Below are 22,940 nucleotides of genomic sequence, written 5' to 3' on the forward strand. Positions count from 1 at the left end.
CAGTGTCATATTCATATTCATGTATACATGTGGACAAATAACTATATATAATTATTTTTAAAATAAAAATAGAAAAGTACAAATTATTTTATATTATTTTAAGTGATATCAGTAAAATCAAATTAAATCAAATTTATTCAGTAGAGAAGTTTTAAATTATAAATGTTTAATAACTTGAAAAAGGTGTGTATCATATATTCAATGATAATTTATTTTATTTTTCGTTTTTGTTGAAAAGAAAATTAAGAAGAAGAAAAAGTCACGGTCTTTCAATTATTGCAATTAATTTGGGTCATATAATTGCAAAATAACTATTGCAAAAGACAAAAATACTATTTCAAAATAATACTTTTACACACACAAATAAATAATTATATATATGTGAAAGTTTTTTAATTTGTTAATAATTTATTTTAAATTTGTAGAATTTACTTATTTTCATATATAAAAAATAGAATATTAATTATTCTTAGAAACATGTGAAGTTATTAACCCCATTGCTTCATTTAAATTTAGATTATTTTTTTCTTATTAACTCAATTATCATATGCTATTTTGTGAAATAATTATAAGTTAAAGTACACTTTATTCAAAAATATATAAATAATTTTTTAAAATACATAAATTTAATTAAAAATATATACATAACCCATATACAATAAAATATTTAAAATATTATTATTTAATTTTGCAAAATAAAATATTGATAAAAAATCTTAATTATATTTTTATTAATTGTAATTTGCGTAATAAAGATATCTTTACCACATGTTAAATTGAAATAATAAATCGTATATAAGTTTTCCTAAACTCTCCCAAACTCTAATACTCTATAATATTCTCTTATAAGTTTTGAATGTAATTTAATGCCTGGGTTAAAATAGTAATATGAACAATATATAATTAAAAATACTCATTATCTTCTTGTCTTAAAATATTTTAAATATTTAGTCATACGATATATTTTTATTCTTATGTATTTTTCTTAATTAATTATATTTTAAATATAATTAATTTGGTCTCTTCCTTTAAATAACTATTAAAAATATTTGAAAGTGCTAAAATTATCTTTTGTCCCTAAACTTTAGAGTTGTCAAAACGGGTCATCCGACCCAACCCGGCTCGGCTCACGACGGGTTGGCTACTTAGTGAATCAACCTAATCCAACTTACTTATTAGCGAGCCAGAAAAATTAGAACCTGACCCGACCCACCACGGGTTGGCGAGTTAAACGGGTTGGCTCACTTAATTAAAAAAAAAACACAATTTTTTTTTCTTCAATCCAAGAAAAATAAATTATAATTCCAATTAAAATCTAAATAAACTTTAATACAATCCAAATAAAATCTCAAATTATGTTAAACTACAAATACAAACCAAAATCACACAAATATAAATTACTATCTAACATCAAATCATTATTGTCATTTATCAAACTATAGTATTAGAGTCTTGAATGGATAAATCCACGACATTTTTATCTCTTGAAACATCTTTTTTATCCCCATCTACAATAAAACAAGAAAAAAAGAATATTAACTAATAATATTAAAAGATTAAGTATTAAATAATTAAATTAATTTTACAGTATTAACAATAATGTTATCTATTAGTTCAAAATCATGCAACCAATATAAAAAAATATAAAAGAAAATTCACAAACTGGACCATGTTTATGACAAATATAATACGAAAAAAAATTCTGGAAGGTATTAATAAGTTTGGATCTTCTCCACGTAACTTGACAACTTCATCTCATTAAAATATAATCTTTGAGTGTAAGGATTGATTGCAATATTGATAAGCCTGAATTAGTATTTTCGGCCCCAATCACCACATTTTCAATAATATATCTTTTTATCATGAAACAGGGGCTACAAAAATTGAAACGAACACACGGACCGCAAAAATAGAAACCGGTGGGTTAGGAAAATTTGTTTTCAAAGGGGCTTTAGCCAATTAAAAATATTTTTCAGGTTTCAAAATAAATTATGAAGTGAAAGTGAGGGAGAAAGATGAGAGATAGAAATTAGAACAATGAAAATGATGAACAATCAAATAATGTGAAGTCTAGAAGCAACGGTTTTAATATGACAACAGCAAACAAAAGATGCAATGGTGAATTAAAGAGGATAACATTTAGGTTTAGAGTTTTAATTTTTTAATATTATATATATATATATATATATATATATAAATTTAATATTTAAAATTTATTGGCAGGTTGGCTCACCAATCCGGCTCATCACGGGTTCTACCCGAATGAGCCGGATTCTTAATGGGTTGGGTTCATTTTTAACCCGTACTGAAATTTGTAATTTGTTTTCAACCCAACCCGGCCCGAACCCGTAATGAGTCGGGTTGGCTCACGGGTTATAACCCATTTTGACGGCTCTACTCAACTTTATAGTTTGACATATGTACCGATATTTCAACTTGGGTCACGTATCCGTATCCGATACGTCTTGTGTCCGATACTTTAGGATACTTTAACGATACTTATCAATGAAAAATATATAATTTATAAAGTAGTAGTACACTACAATAAAATTTTTGAATAGTAACTAATTTTAGTGACAAAAAATAATTAGTCACTATATAATGACCAAATTGATAAATAAAGCAGTTCCAAAAAATTATAATCGGTCTCTAAATTGATAATTAAAATAGTTTCAATGATGAATTAATTTTTAAATTAATCACTAACATTAGTTACAAAGTTTTGACTACCAAAATAATTGGTTTCTAATTAAAAAATTTGGATTTACACATTAACAATCATATATTTATTATGTTTGTAAAAATTATTGTATACTTTTAATTATTCATATATCACGTATCTTTCACGTATCATATCCTATTATTTTAAAAATAAATGTATCGACGTATCAGATACGTGTCGTATCCGATACAGTATCTTTACATCATATGATATATCATAAATTTTGACACGTCTTTAAAATTTTAACATATAATTTTAAATATTGTTAACAATAATTTAATACAAATGATCAAATTAACTTTTGACTTTTGTGAATAAATGTTGAGACTCAATCGAGTTAAAAAATATTAGAGCAAAGTCTTGAACCTGAATATAATATAAGATAAATAACTAATTAAGTATATTTAAATTTAGAACCTCGTTTTAGTCTTATAAATATAAATTCATTCATTAATAATCTAAATCAAAAATATGCTATTCATAATACTTTTATTATATTCAATTTTGTTTTCTAAAAAGGTTATATGTAAAAAAATTATTGATCTTAGATTTCAAGCTGAAAATATAAAATATTTTAAAACTTAAAGTGATGAATTGTATATTTTGTAAGTACTATTATTGAAATGACAGTTGTACTTTTTTTTTCTTTATAAATCCAAGTCCTTCGTAAATAGGAGAAAGTTATAACTAATAAGTTAATTTAAGTAAAAGTAGACGCTTGTTTGTAATTTTATTTTTAAAAATTTCTATTATTCGATACTCATGAGAGGAAAAAATGATTTAAAGTTGTCGTTGTTCATGTACTAAGATTATTAATGAATGATATTTTAGTCAACAAATAATAAATTAACAGAATAATTAAAGTGTAATTGTAAAAATTGAAGACCTCTTTATTACGAGAAGAAATATTGTCACTGATTGATTGATAAAGAATTTGTAATAGGAATTTTTTCTTCTTAAGTTGTTTTGATCCCTTGTTTAAGATTGACAATTAATGAAATGAGCCAATTCATTATTGATGGAATTAAATTTTCCGGCGACATGTCAGTTCACATTAAAATGAATGGTGTAAGATTAATAATACTGTCATACAATATTAAAAATGTAATAAATATACTATATAATATAAGCAAAATATTACTTTTTAATAAAATTATTACAAAATAAAAAATAATAAAGTGGATCAATATTATAACCCTCCTATCAATCGCAGACCAGCCTCTCGTTGGACCATAAAGTATACGAGACATGCTCAGCTTTCTTTAAAAAATTGTATATTATATATATGTAGAGTATAAAACAATGAAAATACTATAATTCAAAGATTATAATTTTTGTTGTGTAAAATAAGTTAATTGATTTTTTTTATATTATAAATTTGTTTATAAATTTATGATAGGTAACACAGTGAATATTGACATCTTTTTAGGCTGATATTTCAAAATTTAACAATCATATATTATAACATAATATTTATTTTTATAAAATTTGAACCAATAATCATGGTAATGCATTGTTACAGATTAAGAGTTGGACTAATAAAAATTACTGTCATATATAGACAATTTTTTATCCGCTATTCATTGCTATAATACGATATATATTATTTTGTGTAATTGTATAGGAAATTTCTTTCTGCACCCTTTATTTTCTTCCTGAATTTTCATATTTTATAACATTTTGATCATGTTCCTACAAAATTTAATAGAAAAGGTTAATGTATGATTTTTTGTTTTGTTTTTCAATTATAATTTCTTATTGCAAAATTCGTAGATATTTTAAACTGTACAATCAGTGATACAAATTTACATTTCAAATTAATAATTTGGAATTTAAATTGCATCTAGATTGTATAATATTTAATGTAAATTATCATTTCAAATTGTATAATTTATAATGTAAATTTGAAAGACAATCTGAAATATGAATAATATTTTGAATTTTACGATAACTAATCAAATTCACATTTTGGATCGCAGAATTTGTAATATAAGTTTAAAAGATAGTTTAAAGTGTAAATTAAATTTGAATTGTATAATTCATATTGTAAACTTGAAAAATAAAATAAAAATTTAAAATACATTTCGTATTATATAATCCATAATATAAATTCATAATGCAAACTTACAAGAAAATTCATAATGCAAAATAGATTTGGAACTATAGAATCTGTGATGCAAATTTGGAAGACAACTTATGGCTGAATTTTTTTTAATTAAGGTAGTTAAGTCAATTTACTAAGAATATGGCAGTGCAGGAAAAAAATCATGGGCTGCAGAAAGAAATTTACCTTAAAAATAATAAATTTACTGTATTTGGGCCCATATTTGCACTATAGGCCTACAAGCTGGATACAGACAAACCTGAAATGGACCAAATATATCAATATCTGTGGGGTAACAAAATAAGGTATTAGATATTGATATCTGTTGAAAAAAAACTTGAAATTAGTTGAAGAGAAAAAAAAAATAATAATTTTTAATTGAACGGCAAAGTTAGAATTTAAAAAAATTTTGAAGGTGAAAAAAAAAAGTATTTTGGGATGCAAGGAGAAGCCTTATTTAAATCATATATGACAATTTCTTTCTGCAGCTCCCTGATTTTCATAGTCCTCTCTTACCGTTACCGTTAAATGGCTAATTGGTGTTTGTCTCTCCCTTTATTCTCCCACCGCATGCACCCATCTTCTTACAAATATGTCATCACTAATTACATTATTATAAACAAATAAAATATATATATTTTTACCATCTTTATACATCTTGCACAAACTCGTCAGTTAAAACTCTATTATTTTTTAACAATAATAAAATCTTAAAAAAACTATGCAAAAATTAAATTTAATTCTTCTATGAATTTATTTTAAAGAACAAATTAGTAGTCTAACTTTCCAAAATCAAGTGGATTGACAAGTTACACAAAAAATACAAAAACAAGTTAAATTAAATTATTTAATTTGACTTATTATTCACTGATGCATCTTCAAAAAAATTATTCGAAGTGTAAAAAAAAAATGTATAAGTCCCCCCTTAATTAATTTTGTTGTTGCTACATTCATTAATATTTGCTTAAAATTATAAGGATATTTTAATTACCGTTAAAATGGTAATTAAGATAAGAAAATTATGTATTTTTGATCTTAAACGTGAGAAGATGTTACGTAATACAAACAGTGCGTTTGGTGGTGACAGGAGAAGGGTGGACTGAGAACACGTGTGGTGTAATTGAGGTATTACTTTTCCCTATTCGACCAAATCGCTGTTGTGTCCGTTTCTTTTTCTTTCTTCATTATTAGTCCGAAATTTGCCTTCGATTTTTGCTTACGCAGATTCCCCTTTTCGTCAGACATTTCGATACTTTGATCAGATCCACCACAATTGCTCATCCATGACGCTTGGCTCTGCGGGATCCAGTGTCGTGGGTTAGTTTCTCAGATATCATATTTCTCATCTATTTCTTTTTCATCGAAATTTATTTTCAGGAATACTCGTGCTTTTTCTGTTAGTTTCTTGTTGCCTTGACTTGTCGCCCGTCATGAACTTGAAAATTGCTTGTTTGTTTCATTTTTATTGTGGTTAAAGTTTTGTTGATGGAAACAAGGTGAGGTTTTTAATCCATAACGATGTTTGGAATGGGGAATTTTATTGGTTTTCTTTTTTGTTTGTTTTGGATACCCTAATTATAATTTGAATCAATTTACCTTGTTATCACTCGTGTTTTTCATTCTACGCTTCTTTTGAAATTCATATCTCATTTCTACTGCTTTCTCTTGTTAAAAAGCCCAGGTGAGTGAGTTGGCTTAATAGTCACTGTTTGGCATATTTTTTCCCTTTTCCGTTTATCCAGTCCTCTGTTGTTTCTCAATGAATTGAAGCATGTTCACGATAACTACATGACACACATTTGTATATGTTACCATGAAAGAAGAAAGACTCTTTTTATAATTTTAGGTGTAATATTCTACTAAATTTCTAACATTCAAAGACTTGATTTTAGCTTTGGAAATGTAGGCTAGGACCTTTTATATCACTTCTCTTAGGAAAATTGAGTAATAATTACCAGATTCCTAAGCATAATTTCCTAGAGTGCAACTTACTTGAATCCATTCTCAAAATGCATTTTTTGATACTTACTCCCAACCCAATTCCATTAGTAATCTTAGGGACTTACAAAATTCAACCCTTTAAGTAGTATCATAAATCAGATATAACAAACTCCTTGCAAATACAAACCACAAAATTAGATAAATTATCTTACATTTGTGAAGTTATAAACCAATTATTTGTTATATTTTTTTTCCTGCTCCTGCATGAACATGCCATGTGAACAAAGAAATGTGTCAAGCCATCAGCTGGATGAAGAAATATGGAACATTTTCTCTGGCTCTGATCCTTGTGTTCATGACTATAAAGTAGTGCGTTATGAGCCTAGAATTGATATGGGGAAAAAGAAAATAAATATTTTATTAATTGAATAAATTAGGCAGAACTATAGAGAGAAATCTCTCCTTTAAGGATTTCCCGTTCCACACAAAGTTAATGTTAATGTTTACATTTGATACCTAACAAAATGAACCTCGTCCCTCACATTCTCATATTTATATATAATTAACCCCTTTAACTAATTAACCACTCTAACTATTGCTAAATGTTTTTCCATTCTCTCCTAACTCCAAACATCGTGACTAGTATTTGGTGAAAGGATAACATATATAACTATATTTTACATTTATTGAATATACAATACAATATGAGTGTGTAGTTAAAGGGGTTTGCACCTTAATGTAGTTCCGAGGAACTTCAGATTGCTGGAGGAACTTGAAAAGGGAGAAAAAGGAATTGGAGATGGCACAGTTAGCTACGGAATGGATGATGGTGATGATATTTACATGCGCTCTTGGACTGGCACCATTATTGGCCCCTATAATGTAAATATTTATCCATCGGCACCTTGATTTTCTTTTTACAAATATGTGTTTGTGCAATGAGCTAAATTATATTTGGAGTAGTGAATTTTCATGTAGCAATTGATTTAACTTTATAAGAACCATTTCAATAGTGGAAGTAATGCATTCTAAAATGGACTTTTTACTTTTCGGGTAATAAAAATTGACCATGTTAGTAGTCCTTAAATACATTTTTGTGTCTCAATATGTGTATACTGGTATAGTGTTCACGTTCATGTTCAAACAGTCCAATTTTAAGAATTAAGTTATATAACAGTACGAAGTTCCATATATTTTTACGTATGTACTTTATCATTATACTACTTTACTGGGAATAATATCAACAACTTTTAAAATTAATTTTGAAAATGTTATGCTTCTGAAATTTATCTGATGATTTTAATGAGAACGTTTTTGGCTTTCTATTATGATCTTCTAGTAGTCTTCTGAATCTTTATTTGACTTGATTAATGTAGCTTCCTAGCTTAATTTTCAAAAAATCTGAAGTATGAATCGCTGTACCCTTAAACCAGAGAATTGAGTCATATTATCGTTTTCCCAAATAATGTATTTTTTTATTTACTGTCTAATATAATGGACTATTTTTTGGTTCAGTAATTGTGTTTTTTCTGTTTTTCTGCCAGACTGTACACGAAGGAAGAATTTATCAATTGAAGTTGTTTTGTGATAAAGATTACCCAGAAAAGCCTCCAACTGTTCGGTTTCATTCCCGGATCAATATGACTTGTGTTAATCATGAAACTGGAGTGGTACAATTCATAGTTTTTCTCATGCTGTTTTTTACATGTTTTAATGCAATAGGTGATAGTGTCGGAGAGAGGTAGTATACAAAATGCGAACAAAGTATTTTTTTATTCGATTTGTTAATTGGTGTTGGGAATATATATGAGATGTACGTTAGAGAAATGTATTCAAGAGTGTTGCCAAAATAATGAAAATAAGTGGTGGTAACCCTTACTCCATGAGCTAGCTTTGAAGACTAGTTAGGTTGAAACTCAAATTCTTAGTATTAGAATTTAACGTAATGGTTGTTGTTGGATCTAATGATCTATGGGGTCATTTGTTATCGTGATATTATTGAACCATCTATAATGTCTTGTAAACTCTAATTGTCTAGTTACTGATGTGAAAAGTGTGGGTTGGAGATACGGACTCAAATGGTATATAATATGACCCTATGAGCTAGATTTTGGTGTTGAGTCAAGTTCGAACTGAAATTCTAGGAGAGTGATCTGGGTTCTAAGAAGGGGATATACGTAGAAGAGTGCTAGGAAAACAATTTCTAACACATTCTTTCTAATGCTCTCTGACCATGCCCTGATGAAAAAAATACAGGGTTGTTTCAACTACATATCATTACCATCTCATTTTTCTTATAACAGCATAAAACTTGGTCGATACATCCTTATTCCAAATGTACTGGAAAATTGGAACTTTGAAAGAGTAAGCACGTGTTGAACTTGGATGGGAAGTGGAATGCGGTTGGATCATATACCCAAAAATAAATAAGGTTAGGTGAGAAAGGAGCATAGGGTGAAGAGGTTAGGCAAAACTGCAAGATTCGAGTACTTTGGCATTTGGAACCCTTTCTTTATTTTCTCTTGTTCATTTACTTTGTAGCTATGCATTTTAACAGACCTCCTTTTGTACCCAGGAACTAGTTTTCCAATAGACATCTATGTTTTTACCCTTCATCCTATCATTGGTCCATTTTGCAAACTTGATAAATTACCTAACTAAATTTATGGATTTGCTATTGAAACAGGTTGAATCAAAGAAATTTGGTCTTCTTGCAAACTGGCAACGAAGGTTTACCATGGAAGATATATTGACCCAAATGAAGAAGGAAATGGCAGCTTCACATAACCGCAAGCTTATCCAGCCTCCCGAAGGTACTTGCTATTAGTGTCCAATCCAAGATCATACCAGTATTAGGTCATATTGCACTTGCAGTGTGCAATATACAGTATGTAATACTCTGGATCCTTCTATGTTCAACAACATACAGGGAATGTCCAAATGAGCTTAATCTTTACCTCCGTAGCTTGAGTTGTTTCGTTGCCTTACATTCATACATTATCGACTATGTTGAACTCTTCTATTGATGCTAAATATTGAAAGCAACTCTTTAAGTAGTATTTTCTAATTAGTGCTTCCCATTTTGATCTTTTTTTTCTTCTTTAATTCACTTGCTTTTTAAATTTAGCGGGAAGCTATATTAAAAATGTGACAAATGTTATTTATTTGGGTGTGTGCATTGACTTCAGTTGGTGTTTGATGTGTTCCATATTAGAGTTTGAATTAAATATTGCTGCTAACAGAAGTGTCAAATATGTCGGCGCACTATTTAATAGAGATCGAAGTTGTAAATCGGTCAATCAAGTTAAAATAGATTGAGGGTCTTCTTCATCTCTCTTATTATAAAGAGTAGACTATCCAGTCAGTCTGCTAATTTTTCTAACTTTTAAATATATATATATATATATATATATATATATATATATATATATATATATATATTAAAAGTATTCTTAATTGATTCAAATGTTTTTTAAAGTGTTAAGTAGTTAATTCATACAGATAGACATGAAAAAATTCTTACTTTTATATATTAAATTATTTCATTATAGCTAATATAATTTTAAAAGAATATTTGTTTGATATAAGACCGGATTACAAATCTCTATTATCAGTAAGTTGAAAAAAGATTCATTTTACCATGAATGATTTACAGTGCCTACAAAAATTATGTATGATAATTATTATTAAATTTATCGGGTAAACTCTTTAATCAGTTTAGTTTTGTACTATGTTGTAGACAACATCTGTATGATTTGTTCTCAGACATTTTGTTTAATGGTCTGTTCATGACTACAATGACCAAACTTTTCATGATTAGATATCAAGTAAGTCCCATATTACTCACTTTTTATGGGTTCCATATTCAGAGACATTGTGCATCAACTTGAATGAAATAGACTTATTTCTTATGCAAAAATTTGGATATAATTGGGACCTCTATTTGAGCTTCTTAATGGGTGAACATTTGAATGATTGTTTGAACCTTTAGGATTCTATCAATAGTGTTTTTTTTTTTCTCTATCTTTAAACCACAATGTGCTTGGTAAAATAGAACTATAATGAATTATAGTAAACTTTTAAACACTTTAAACTAAATTTAATGAGTTTACATTTACAAATATGTTTAATGTGTAACGTGGACATATTTGTAATTTTCACAATAGGAATAACTTCTATAACTTTTCTGATTAGATTAACGTGAAATCTCTCTTTTTATATTATTAGTGCGCAGACTACTTCTTTCTATACATTGAGTTTTTCGATTTGATTTAGTATCTTATATTAATTTATGAATATTTTTATACAAAGAAAATATTATATTAATTTAGGAATATTTTTATACAAAGATGAATTAGAAAAAACTGTATCGGCTTAATCAACAACATATTACATAATGTATATCACGATTAAAACATAGATATATTGTCATATAGATATTTATCATGATCGCTTGATGATTTTGATAACAATGATTTATTTATCCTCTTATATATAAAGATGTTATGTGGTTCAACAGTTATAAAAATATTTAAATCATTAATATCTATAATTTATTTATCCCATCTTACTCAAATACTCAAAACTATTTTTTGATGAATCTAAATTTTGAAAGTGTTTATTACATTGAAGATAGAAACACTTCTTGATGGACATTGAATTTAGTCTTTTTAAAGTAGAATTTTAAGTTGAGCGTTATGAATGGTGAAAAGAAAAAATATGATTAGGAAGAGAAATTGGTAGTTTTTTGAAATGATGAAAAGTTAAAGAATGTAAAAGAAAAAATGAAGTTATTTAAATTAGTAAAAAAAATATAGAGTTGTGAATATTTTTTAGGATTGGTTTAATATGAATGAAAAAAAGAATTTAAATGTTTTATTTTTGTAAACTCCAAATTTTTCTCATAGAGGTTTCTTAAAATTGTGAACATGTTTGGAAGAAAATGGTAATGAATAAAATCTGATTTTATACAATGGAAATATTGAACTTTAAATTAATGTTATAATTGTTGATGTATCAGTACACCCACTACCCAATGTTGCTGTCCTAACTATTTCAAACTCATGAGATATGATTATATTTTGCTTATTAAATCTATATAAGAGTCTTCAACGTCTTAATAGAAATTTTTTTCTTGAAAAATAAACCGAAAATTAAATAATAAATGTGTTATATTGACACCATAATATTTCAAAATCCTAAAATGAAATCATTCATAAAATTCTATATCAATTTAAAAAAGTCATCGCACATTCAATTTCATAACCAAAGGCCTTAGTTCAAAAAACAAATTGACTACTTAATTCAAATATTCAATATAATAATAAAACCAACTGCAAGTCTAAAAATTATATAAATCCTATATGTATCTTCCAATATGCTTCCACTATATAAACTTAATGTCATTATAATATATCCACTTGAATTTATCTAAATCCACCATCATTATACTCATTTATCAATAAAATAAATCAATACAACACTAGTATCAATTATCTAATGCCATCACTATTATACTCATTTATCAATTAAAAATAATCAATACGACACCAACAATAATAAATCAGTGCAATTTATTTGTCCCCAAATACAACCGAGTACTATGATGCAAATCCGCACTTTCCTTTTTTACCCCCTTATTTGTCCTCGCAACTTGAACAAACATATAAAATAATGCAATTCAGAGACTCAAGTCTATAAAAAAAAAAAAAACATTGTAGAGGTTTGTTTCAAGGTTCGCATTATTCTTTGATTTCCATGGGCCTAAAAAGTTGAAAAAGTTGAAGAGGAGATAAATGATTAAAAAATATAGGGTTAAATATGTTTTTAATCCCTCAAGTTTCAGCGAAAATTAGAATTAGTCACTCATCAAAATTTTTGACTAATTTAGTCCTTTATCTTTCAAAATGCATGAATTTATTCCTTTTAACCAAATTTTGTTAAGTTTTTTTTGACGTTTCAAGCGCATTTCATTATAGTATTTAAATTATTTACACTGTTTGACACATTTTTGTTTCAATGTTAACTTAAATACTATCATGAAATGCGCTTGAAACGTTCAATAAACTTAACAAAATTTGGTTAAAATGACTAAATTCACGCATTTTGAAATATGAAGGACTAAATTGGTATAAAGTTTTAATGATGGACTAATTCCAAAATTCACTAAAACTTGAGGGACCAAAAACATATTTAACCCAAAAATATATTTTAAATCTAATTCAATCTTACATAACAAACTTGTAAAATGAGATTTGCACTCACATATATAAATTAACCTTAGATATAGTTTAAATATAATCGATGTGAGACTTCCAATATCTTCTTCATGCTAAACTATATATACCTCAAGTGTGAGACTAAACATGAATAGATGATTCGATAACGAGTAAAACAATACACCCAAGAAATATCAAATTTTGTTATGATAGACTCTAAATAACTTTAATATCATGTTAAAAAGTGAATTTTAAGTCTAACTTAACCCTACAAAACTGATAATATGAAACTTAATCTTATCTCTAGTTAATGTGAGACTCCCAACACAAATTTTTATAGTATATTTATAGTATATGCTCGTTTATAGCATGATTTCCGTATTATCTTCAATTTTAACTTTTACTGAACATTTTATATATATATATATATATATATATATATGTATGTATATTATAATTTCGTAAACAAAAATGTTACTGCTTTCATAAGAAAAAAAATTAGAGTGCACATATTACCCTTTTATTAATTTAGGCTGTTAATTTAAAATGAAATAGAAGGTTCAAATTAAAAATAACGCATTCAATGCTTTTTAATAAATTATATTAAAAACAATTCAATTTTTTTTTCATAAAGTTTAATAGGGTGATATTAAGAAATTAATTTGATACTGCTAAAATTATGAAAGATTATTCAATATTTGAAAAAGCATTGAACTTGACTTAGATTTTTTAGAATATATTTTGAAATAGAAAATTTAAAAACATAAATATCTTAAATATTATTATTGTAACATTTAGAAAACGTTTTAAGTCTTCTATTGTGAAGAAGTTGTTCAACTAATAATTGTTTTATTAACTAACTTTGTCTTGTGAATTGGTTGTACACATACATATTTACTTTTCAAATCAAATATATTTGATGAGAATCTATTCTATAACAATAAACGGGATTCCTCTTTTTTATCTATATTTTATAATATCCGTTTTACTTTTAGTTATTTTAAAAATTAATTATCTATCTATAACAATAAAGGGGATTCCTCTTTTTGTGTCCACATTTCATAATACCCGTTTTACCCTTAGTTATTTTAAAAATTAATTATTTTATAAATAATTTATTTTTAATCTATATCTATATCTATATCTATCTTCTATAACAATAAAGGGGATTCCTCTTTTTGTGTTCACATTTCATAATACCCGTTTTACCCTTAGTTATTTTAAAAATTAATTATTTTCTATAACAATAAAGGGGATTCCTCTTTTTGTGTCCACATTTCATAATACCCGTTTTACCCTTAGTTATTTTAAAAATTAATTATTTTATAAATAATTTATTTTTAATCATTTATTCCTCTTTTTGTGTTCACATTTCATAATACCCGTTTTACCCTTAGTTATTTTAAAAATTAATTATTTTATAAATAATTTATTTTTAATCTATATCTATAACAATAAAGGGGATTCCTCTTTTTGTGTCCACATTTCATAATACCCGTTTTACCCTTAGTTATTTTAAAAATTAATTATTTTATAAATAATTTATGTTTAATCATTTTTCTAACAATAAAGGGGATTCCTCTTTTTGTGTCCATATTTCATAATACCCGTTTTACCCTTAGTTATTTTAAAAATTAATTATTTTATAAATAATTTACTTTTAATCATTTTTCTACAAATCTCTTTTGTCTTAAATCATCATTTAAATTTTCTTTTTACATATCTTATTTTTTTTATAATTTTATATCTAATAACTATTTTAAAAATTATATATTTGTTATTGATCTTAACTTTCTTGAAAATTAAAAAATGTAAATACACAGACACGACTTATCGCGCCTGTTTGTTCGCTAGTGATTTGAACGATTTGAGGCCAACAATGTTTAGCATTATCTTAATAATCAATTTAACTAAACAAAATAAATCTTCAATAATTCTTGAAACAAAAACTTTAGTTTTTTTTTTTACCAAATTCATCTATAGAAATATGATTCTTATTAGTGAATTATGCACAAAGGTCTATACCTATAGTTTTATGCATAATTTTGTCTTCATGTATTGAATATATTACATAGGTATATATTTACTTTTTCTGTGAAATTAATTTAAGGAAAATGTTTTCATTTAGTGATTTTAGCTAAGAAAAAAATAAATATGTACTCATTAGACAAATTTCACTCAACAAAATAGTCCTTACTTTGTATGAATTGAGAAATGGTTTCTATAAGATTAAAGATTTTAGAAATTACTATAAATATTGTAAATGAGAATAATTCATATCATTGTAAATTATTAAAGAAAGGAAATTATAAAACATATTTGTTAAAATTTATAGAACTTAAAGAATAGTGAGGTTACCTTAACTAAATAATCTTGTCAGGATGTGAAATTTCTAAAGGTTAAATCCTTTAGAAATTGTAAATATTAAGAGACACATATCAAACTAATATTAAACCATAATGAGAATAAAGGAAAAATTAAAAAGGATTCATATTATTTATAACCTAAATTTATTAAATTTAATAAATAATAATACAGTACAGTTCAATTTACTTTATTTTTTCTGCTTACTAAGCATGTCTAAAGTACACCTACAATTATGGCTTTTTAGGAAAGCATGTTATAGTTAACACAATAAAAGCAAAAGTAAACTTTTTTGCTTTACATATAGCTCTTCAAATGGTTTAATTTTTTATTGCTTCATATAACTTTTGTATGTATATAACTCACTGGTATTAAGTAATTTTTTCATGTAACAAATAATTTACCATTTTTTTTTACTCGTTTATCCTAGAAGCATTAAAGTATAAAAATTGGTTAAATATATTTTTTGTCCTCAAATTTTAATGAATTTTGGAATTAGTCCCTTTTCGAAATTTCATATCAATTTAGTTATTTATCTTGATGCATGAGTTTAATACTCTTTATCAAAATTTGTTAAGTGTCAAGTTTATTTGACATTTTAAACGCATTTTATGATAATATTTGAGTTAACATTGAAACGAAAATGTATAAAATGTATAAACAATTCAAATACTATCATGAAATGTGTTTGAAACGTCAGATAAACTTAACAAAATTTGGTTAAAAGAATTAAATTCACACATTTATAAAGATTAATGACTAAATTAGTTAAAAGTTAGAAGATAGACTAATTCCAAATTTTACTGAAACTTGAGGGATAAAAACATATTTAACCTATAAAAATTACCTACATTATTTTAAATATTTATGTCTTAATTAATTTTATTGTTTATATATTTAATTATATATGTTACAACAAAGTTCTTTCATACGTTCTGTTCATCAAATGAAGTCATTTATTTCTAAAATAAAATGACGAATCAATAATATTTTTAATTTTTATTATAAGTAATTTTTATTTATTTTATAAATAATTTTCTAATTAAAAAAATAATTGAGTTAAAAAATTATCAAATTAAAACATGGTAAAATTAATAAAATAGTTATTTCTATTTAAATAATAAATTTGGAAAATAAATATAAAAAAAGAATTTTTTTTATATATAAGTCTGTCTAAATATTTATTTCATCATTAATTTTATTATTTATATATTTAATTATATTTGTTACAACTATATTCTTTGAGCACATTCGATTCTGGCCATCAAATGAAGTCATTTATTTCTAAAATAAATGGCGAATAAATTAAATTAAAACCTAAAACAGTTATATTATAGATCTACAAGGAGTGAAAAATTACACCAGGAGATAGTAATCTTTTTAATTTAGAATCTGCAGGAATCTCATTCCTTAATATCAAATATTTCTGAATATGTAAAAATACTGTATTAAAAAAACTAATTTAGTAAAATAAATAAATATAGTATTGATTAGCAGCATTGAGATAATGAATTTGTGAAATTCAAAAGCAATCTCACTCCCTCTTCTCTCTCTGTAAAGAGCCAAAATTTAACCTAACTTGCTTTCCAAGTCCAAATCAAATGGCAATTATTCCTGTATTTATGTTATTCTTTTTCATCGTTATCGCCAAAAAAATAAATAAAAAGACGAACGAGAAAACGAAACCTTTCATCACTGTGTTGTATAAAAAGTAGTTGTTAGCAGTGGCTTTTTCTCTCATGCGAATCTTTCTTCTTCTTCTTCTTTTCTTTTCATTCACCCAAACCCTAAATAAGATTCGTAACTGCAAAACCAAAACAAAAACCCTAAAGGAATGGCCCTATCCCGTGGATCCATCGTCACTCGATCAGTGTGGTCCTCTAATTTGGAATCGGAGTTCGAGTTAATCCGATCCGTCATAGACTCTTTCCCTCTTATATCGATGGACACCGAGTTCCCCGGTGTGGTTGTGCGCCCCGACACCGGTGACCCCTCTTTTCGCCACCGAGAACCAGCCGCGCACTACGCCGTGCTTAAAGCCAACGTCGACCGCCTCCACCTGATCCAGATCGGTCTTACTCTCTCCGATCAAGTGGGAAACCTTCCCACACTCGGCACCTCCAACGGCTTCGTCTGGGAGTTCAACTTCCGAGACTTCGACGTCTCGCGTGACGCCCATGCTCACGACTCCGTCGAGTTGCTACGGCGTCAGGGCATCGATTTTGAGAAGAATCGGGAGTTTGGGATCGACTCGGTCCGGTTCGCCGAGCTTATGATGTCCTCTGGTCTGGTCTGTGATGACCCAGTTAGTTGGGTGACGTTTCACAGTGCATATGATTTCGGGTACCTGGTGAAATTGTTGACCCAGCGCGCTCTGCCGGAGGAATTGGCAGAATTTCTCCGCCTGGTGAGGGTTTTTTTCGGTGACAGAGTTTTTGATGTGAAACACTTGATGAAGTTCTGCTCAAATCTTCATGGAGGTTTGGACCGAGTATGCCAATCGCTGAATGTGGAAAGAGTTGTGGGGAAAAGCCACCAGGCTGGTTCCGATAGCTTGCTCACCCTGCACGCTTTTCAGAATATAAGGGAGGTTTATTTTGGCAAGGCTGATGGACTTATTCAGTATGCTGGTGTCTTGTATGGTTTGGAGGTTTTCTAATTTTCTCGTATGAAATAATATATCAGCTTGGTGTAGGTTGCTTTTTCATCGTTAGTTGTAAAGCTTACATATTATGGTTTATCAATGTCATTAGGAGTTATTAATTTTTTTTTTTTGGGTTCTGTTTCACCTGCATGTATTAGTAGGAGGCAACGCATTGTTGACTGAGTGTGTTAACATATAGAATTAGAGTATGGTCTTTGATTAGATAATATATACAAGTCTTAATTTCTGAACGGAGTGATAATTTTGCATCTCCCTCCTTATCTATTTTCTGTTGATAGTAAGTGGTTCTAATATTTACTCGGAATGTTTGTGTTCAAAGTGTGCTTGGTTAATGTTCATTGATTCAGTTGCAAATTGTCAATCATGTGGCTGTCATTCCTATCAAAAGGTATGGATAAGGGATACACCCCTCATGTTTCCTCCATTAGCTTAGACCCTTTTATCATTCCAATGATTTATTTCATTGGGTTGCAAAAAAGTATAGAATGAATGGTAGATCTTAAATGAATCTGTACTGTTTCTACTATTTTTTGTTGTTGTTTCCTGTGTTATATATTTCATTTTAACGGCAGGAAAGCCTTTTCTCTCTCACATACTCACTGGCATTTACTTGGTTGAAATGGATTTGGAATTGTTTTTTGAGTTCGTGTGGAGAAGACTTGTAGTAATCTCAACAAAGATTAGATCAAATAGAGGGTAATTCAATCCTTAACGTAGATTTTGGTTTGAGGGAAGTGAAGGGGAGGAAGAGGGAGGGATCTTTATGAATTTTTGTTGTTTGATTCATTTTTTCAAAGGGATGGAGGCTTAGCAAAACCCCTCATATAATTTGTAGAAATGATTAAAAAACATTTCTACATATGTTTTGAAATTTAAAATTACAAGATAGCTAAGTAGATTAATTTTAAGGTCCCTCTGCATCCCTGTTACAAAAAAAAAATGTTTACTTCCCCTCCATTAAAATACTTCCTCTTCCTTGTCTCAACCAAACATAATGTCTAATCAAAATCACTCTCCTACCTTTCCCCCTCCATTAAAATCCCTCCCTTCTCCATTCTTCCCGTGCATCAAACTGTCGCGAGAGGCAAAGGAGGCCGTAGAAAACTAAGGTGAAACAATCAAGGATTCAAGACCAGTATTTTATCTGTAAACATGATTTACTACAACATACTATTGAATTGCTTGAACCATGTAGTCCACTCCATTTACTGAAAAAGGCTTTGAGGTGGTTGTTGTTCGTATTGCATGCATTTATATTAAGTATTGAAAGGTTGGGGTCAATTTGAGACTTAAACTAAGATGACTATTGCCCTTGATATTACTGGGAGTTGGGTTGTTGAAAATTAATGTTCTGGATAACATTTACTCGTTCTTGTAGGTCATTAGGAATTGGAGTTTATGATATTTGTTAGTTTGCTAGAGGTTTGTGAGTTGGGTAACTTAGAGAATGTAAGGGGGAAGGAGGCATTTTATTTTTTCTATCAGTATAGAGTGAGATTTTGTGATTTGGGAATGAGGAAATCCATTTTGAAGGGGAAATAATATCCCTAGGAGAGGAGTCCTTTTTTGAATTGTGTTCAATTTTACTCAATAAAACAGTATTTTGACTCTTTAACAATTGTCCAACTTGCTGGTTCCAAATTCGGAGTAGAAGGAAAGTAATCCCGAGGATGGAGGATTTGGAGTTGGGAATCAACAGCCCTTGTATATATGGTGGAATTTCTCAACAAGATGATTGATGAAATTCAAGAGATCAAACAAATGCTAGAACAGTTGAAGAAACAAAGCATTATTGTTGAGTCAGGAATGGAGGATAGATGCCTAGCTAATTGGAGTAGACTTTGCAGCTAATGAAAGGAATTCAAAGACAGGATTTGGGGGCTGATACATAAACCTGAGAACATAAAAAGGGATTTTGAGAAAATGTGGTCAAAAAGGGTTTAGGGATGAATGTAGCAGAACACCGAGTCAGGAGAAGAAGACAAATACCCTGCTGATTAGACTTGACTTTGCCACTAATGGAAAGGATTCAAAGAAACGCTTATGAAACTAAGAACATAAAGAAGAATCTTGAGAAAAGGTGATCACAAAGGGTTTAGGGATGAATGTAATAGAACAACAAGATTGTTACTTTTTGTCAAAAGAAGATTCTGTTACCCAATTCCAATAGCGGTTCAGGTAAAATGAAGGGAAGTTCTTGTACCAAGGTTCCTGTTTTTACGCATGGATGGTTGAATTGCTCAATTTCAATGTTAATGATGATTTGGAATATGAGCTGCTGGATTCTTCGTGGTGAAGCTGCCAGAGGAGGTATTAAAACAATCCAATAGATCGTCAAGGCTGAGAACGGGTATCGAATAGAAAAGGTGGAAAGCTAGGTTGAAGTGTTGATGTTTCCACAGCTTTTGAAGGTTATTTGTCTGTAAATTGAGAAAGCAAAAACTGTGGGGAACATATTTGTGAATAAAGGTGGGTGAAGCATGAATGACCTCCCAAATTTGGAGGTTGAAATGGTTGGCCAAGTCTTTTTATCTGGGATGCATGCAAGATTATGAAGCATAATCAGGACTTTGCTACGGGACCTTGGACATCAGGATTATATGAAGTTTGACTGTGCCACAACCACAAGCAGAATCAGGACTTTGCTGCGGTGACCTTGGACATCAGGATTATATAAAGTATGACCGTGCCACGATCACTAGCAGAATCAGGACTTCGCTGTGGTGGTGACCTTGGACATCAGGATTATATGAAGTTTGACTGTACCACGACCACAGTAGCTGCTGGATGCAAGCCCACCACAGTAGTGAAAACATTGCTTTGCCCAGAAATACTTTTGCAGAGAATAAATAATAGGATAAGGGTTGCCTTTGCAATCTTCAGAGTAGGTCAGATTCATGACATGCAGCACGCAACCCAATTGGTCAATTGAATTCATTGAGCAAGGCAGGAATGAAAAGTAGATCCTAAAATGTGAACGGGGTAACCGAACTTTTTTTTGGACTTAATGAATCACATAATAATGCAGAGAATGGAGGACTCATAATCATTCCCTTTGGGTTCTAACAATAGGAAGCATAATATCATATTATTATTGAGTTGCTAGTATTAAAATTGGCCTGTGTTATCAGGATGGGTTTCTGTAAGGGGTTTAGTGTTGTCTTTACTGGGGTCGAGCTATAACCCCATTCAGTATTAGGAGCTTTTGAATACAATTGCTTGTCCTCTTTAAACCAGAAGTATTTGCTATATTTTCTACTTTTCAGATCCCAAACTTGGGAGAATAAGGTTGAAATTTTGAAGGGGATGTTATTGTTAGTATAAAGGAAGGTTGGTTCAGGATATAAGTTAGTTATGGGCTAGTAAGATAAATAGAGTGTGTTAGGGGAAGGAGGTCGTTTATCTTGTTATTCTGCAGTTTCTTTAAAAAGATAAATCCTTCGAGAAAGATAATCAATCCTTTTAAGAGAAGGAATAAGATAAAATTAGTGTTTTGGTTAGTAACAATTGGAATCCTTGTGCTGTTTGTCCACTTTTCCCTTATTTGTATTTATGCCCTGAGTAAACAGTATAGCTCCCCTTCCCAAATATCCAAACAAAGTTCATAATACCTTGTGCTTTTTATTATCTCTATTGTTTTTTCAATAAATCGACGACATTATATTTAAAATTAAATTTCTCGTGTAAGTTCTAACTACTGAAATTGAGCTGTCTGATGCTATCCTCAGACTTCATTTCAATTGGTGATTGATTGATGAATATGGATAGACAACCAACACCTGATCTAAATCTAGATGAAATATGACTAATAAGGAAGGGTTTTTACGTTTAAAATCTGATTGTAATGTTTGAGGATCTAGCAGGTCTATTCTTATGCATATGCTCCGGTTATTGCATGCATATTGATTGGTAAGCTGAGAACAGCAAAGAGGTCATTGTTTGAGAAGGTGTACTTATATGTTGAATTTGACTAACCATGTCTCTATTTGAGTAAAGTTATTGCGATTATAAATCTGACTACAACTTTGATTCAGACAATGTTGTTTTGCATGCTTGAGTGAATGTTAAGATGTATTAGAAATGGATTATGAATTCATACATTCATGTGGTACAATAAAGGAAACTTGAAAATGATATTAGTATGTCACATTCAGAGTGGGTCAGTGTGTCATAATCCTGCATTCATCAATCCTCATGCTCCATGAACTATGACACTGTCAAATATCAATAGCGAGTGGTCCTTCGTCTAGTGCGGTCCACCATTTTATTCTTCCTCCCATTGTATTTGTTTTGACACCCCGACCACGTGATGACATTAGCTTGAGAATGTTTCACGCACTTTCGTTGTTAAGATGGTAAGATCCTTAAAATTATTTATAGCCAACTGGACTCAGAAAACATAATATATAAACTCCAATCCTGCTTCCAATGATGTGACATTCTATTTCAAATGCAGAAGAAAATATTACCAAAGTAATCATCAAAATTTTACTAAAATTAGGGATTGACATTCTTTTTACAAGAGAATCACATTTTATTTAACTACTCAACAACTAAGTACATAATTATTTTATTTTAAAATTACCAAAATACAATGTCATTATTTAAAAAAATGGAAAAAGGTAATCTTGTTTTAGAAGTAGATGAGTGTTAAAATATAATCATTTGTCGTCCAATGGTTGTTTCTGTTTCAATTTATGTCCAAATTTCAACAACTACAATGAGATGTTTCAAAATCCAGTACTAAAAAATATAAACCTTTTGGGTATGTTTCAAATTGTAGGATTGAATAATGAAGAGACAGGAAAAATATAAGTACTCAGAGATGCTAGTACAGTTGCAAATAATAGTATCCATAAAAATTTGTAGGAGGTGGTGGGGACTGGATATACATAAATTTTCTCTTCGCTTTTGTTTCATTGCAGT

The 22,940-nt window shown here is 28.7% G+C and overlaps 2 protein-coding genes across 3 annotated transcripts; both read left to right on the forward strand.

The window, feature by feature from the left end:
• Positions 1-5,869: 5,869 nt before the first annotated feature.
• Positions 5,870-9,834, forward strand: LOC114192113 (ubiquitin-conjugating enzyme E2 variant 1D-like). 2 transcript variants are annotated; one of them, XM_028082741.1, is made up of 5 exons: positions 5,870-5,951; positions 6,068-6,143; positions 7,510-7,649; positions 8,312-8,437; positions 9,454-9,834. In XM_028082741.1, the coding sequence occupies exons 2-5, from the start codon at positions 6,110-6,112 to the stop codon at positions 9,592-9,594; spliced, it is 441 nt and encodes a 146-aa protein (XP_027938542.1). In that variant the 5' UTR covers positions 5,870-5,951; positions 6,068-6,109; the 3' UTR covers positions 9,595-9,834. The 2 variants fall into 2 exon arrangements, with proteins under 2 accessions (XP_027938542.1, XP_027937895.1); XM_028082094.1 differs by having other exon boundaries at positions 5,929-5,951; positions 6,051-6,143.
• Positions 9,835-17,010: 7,176 nt separating this feature from the next.
• LOC114181817 (probable CCR4-associated factor 1 homolog 9) lies at positions 17,011-18,283 on the forward strand. Its single transcript, XM_028068431.1, has one exon. The coding sequence runs from the start codon at positions 17,184-17,186 to the stop codon at positions 18,006-18,008; it is 825 nt and encodes a 274-aa protein (XP_027924232.1). The 5' UTR covers positions 17,011-17,183; the 3' UTR covers positions 18,009-18,283.
• Positions 18,284-22,940: the final 4,657 nt, after the last annotated feature.

This window comes from Vigna unguiculata, chromosome 1 (genome assembly GCF_004118075.2).
Source record: "Vigna unguiculata cultivar IT97K-499-35 chromosome 1, ASM411807v1, whole genome shotgun sequence".
NCBI lineage: Eukaryota > Viridiplantae > Streptophyta > Magnoliopsida > Fabales > Fabaceae > Vigna > Vigna unguiculata.

What these genes read in the sequence shown, in the direction of transcription:
- LOC114181817 (XM_028068431.1), top strand. Translation starts at nt 17,184, where the DNA reads ATGGCCCTATCCCGTGGATCCATCGTCACTCGATCAGTGTGGTCCTCT.
- LOC114192113 (XM_028082741.1), top strand. Translation starts at nt 6,110, where the DNA reads ATGACGCTTGGCTCTGCGGGATCCAGTGTCGTGG. An exon ending in TGCGGGATCCAGTGTCGTGG is followed by an intron (nt 6,144 to 7,509) that starts GTTAGTTTCTCA and finishes ACCTTAATGTAG; the next exon opens with TTCCGAGGAACTTCAGATTG. An exon ending in TTAATCATGAAACTGGAGTG is followed by an intron (nt 8,438 to 9,453) that starts GTACAATTCATA and finishes CTATTGAAACAG; the next exon opens with GTTGAATCAAAGAAATTTGG.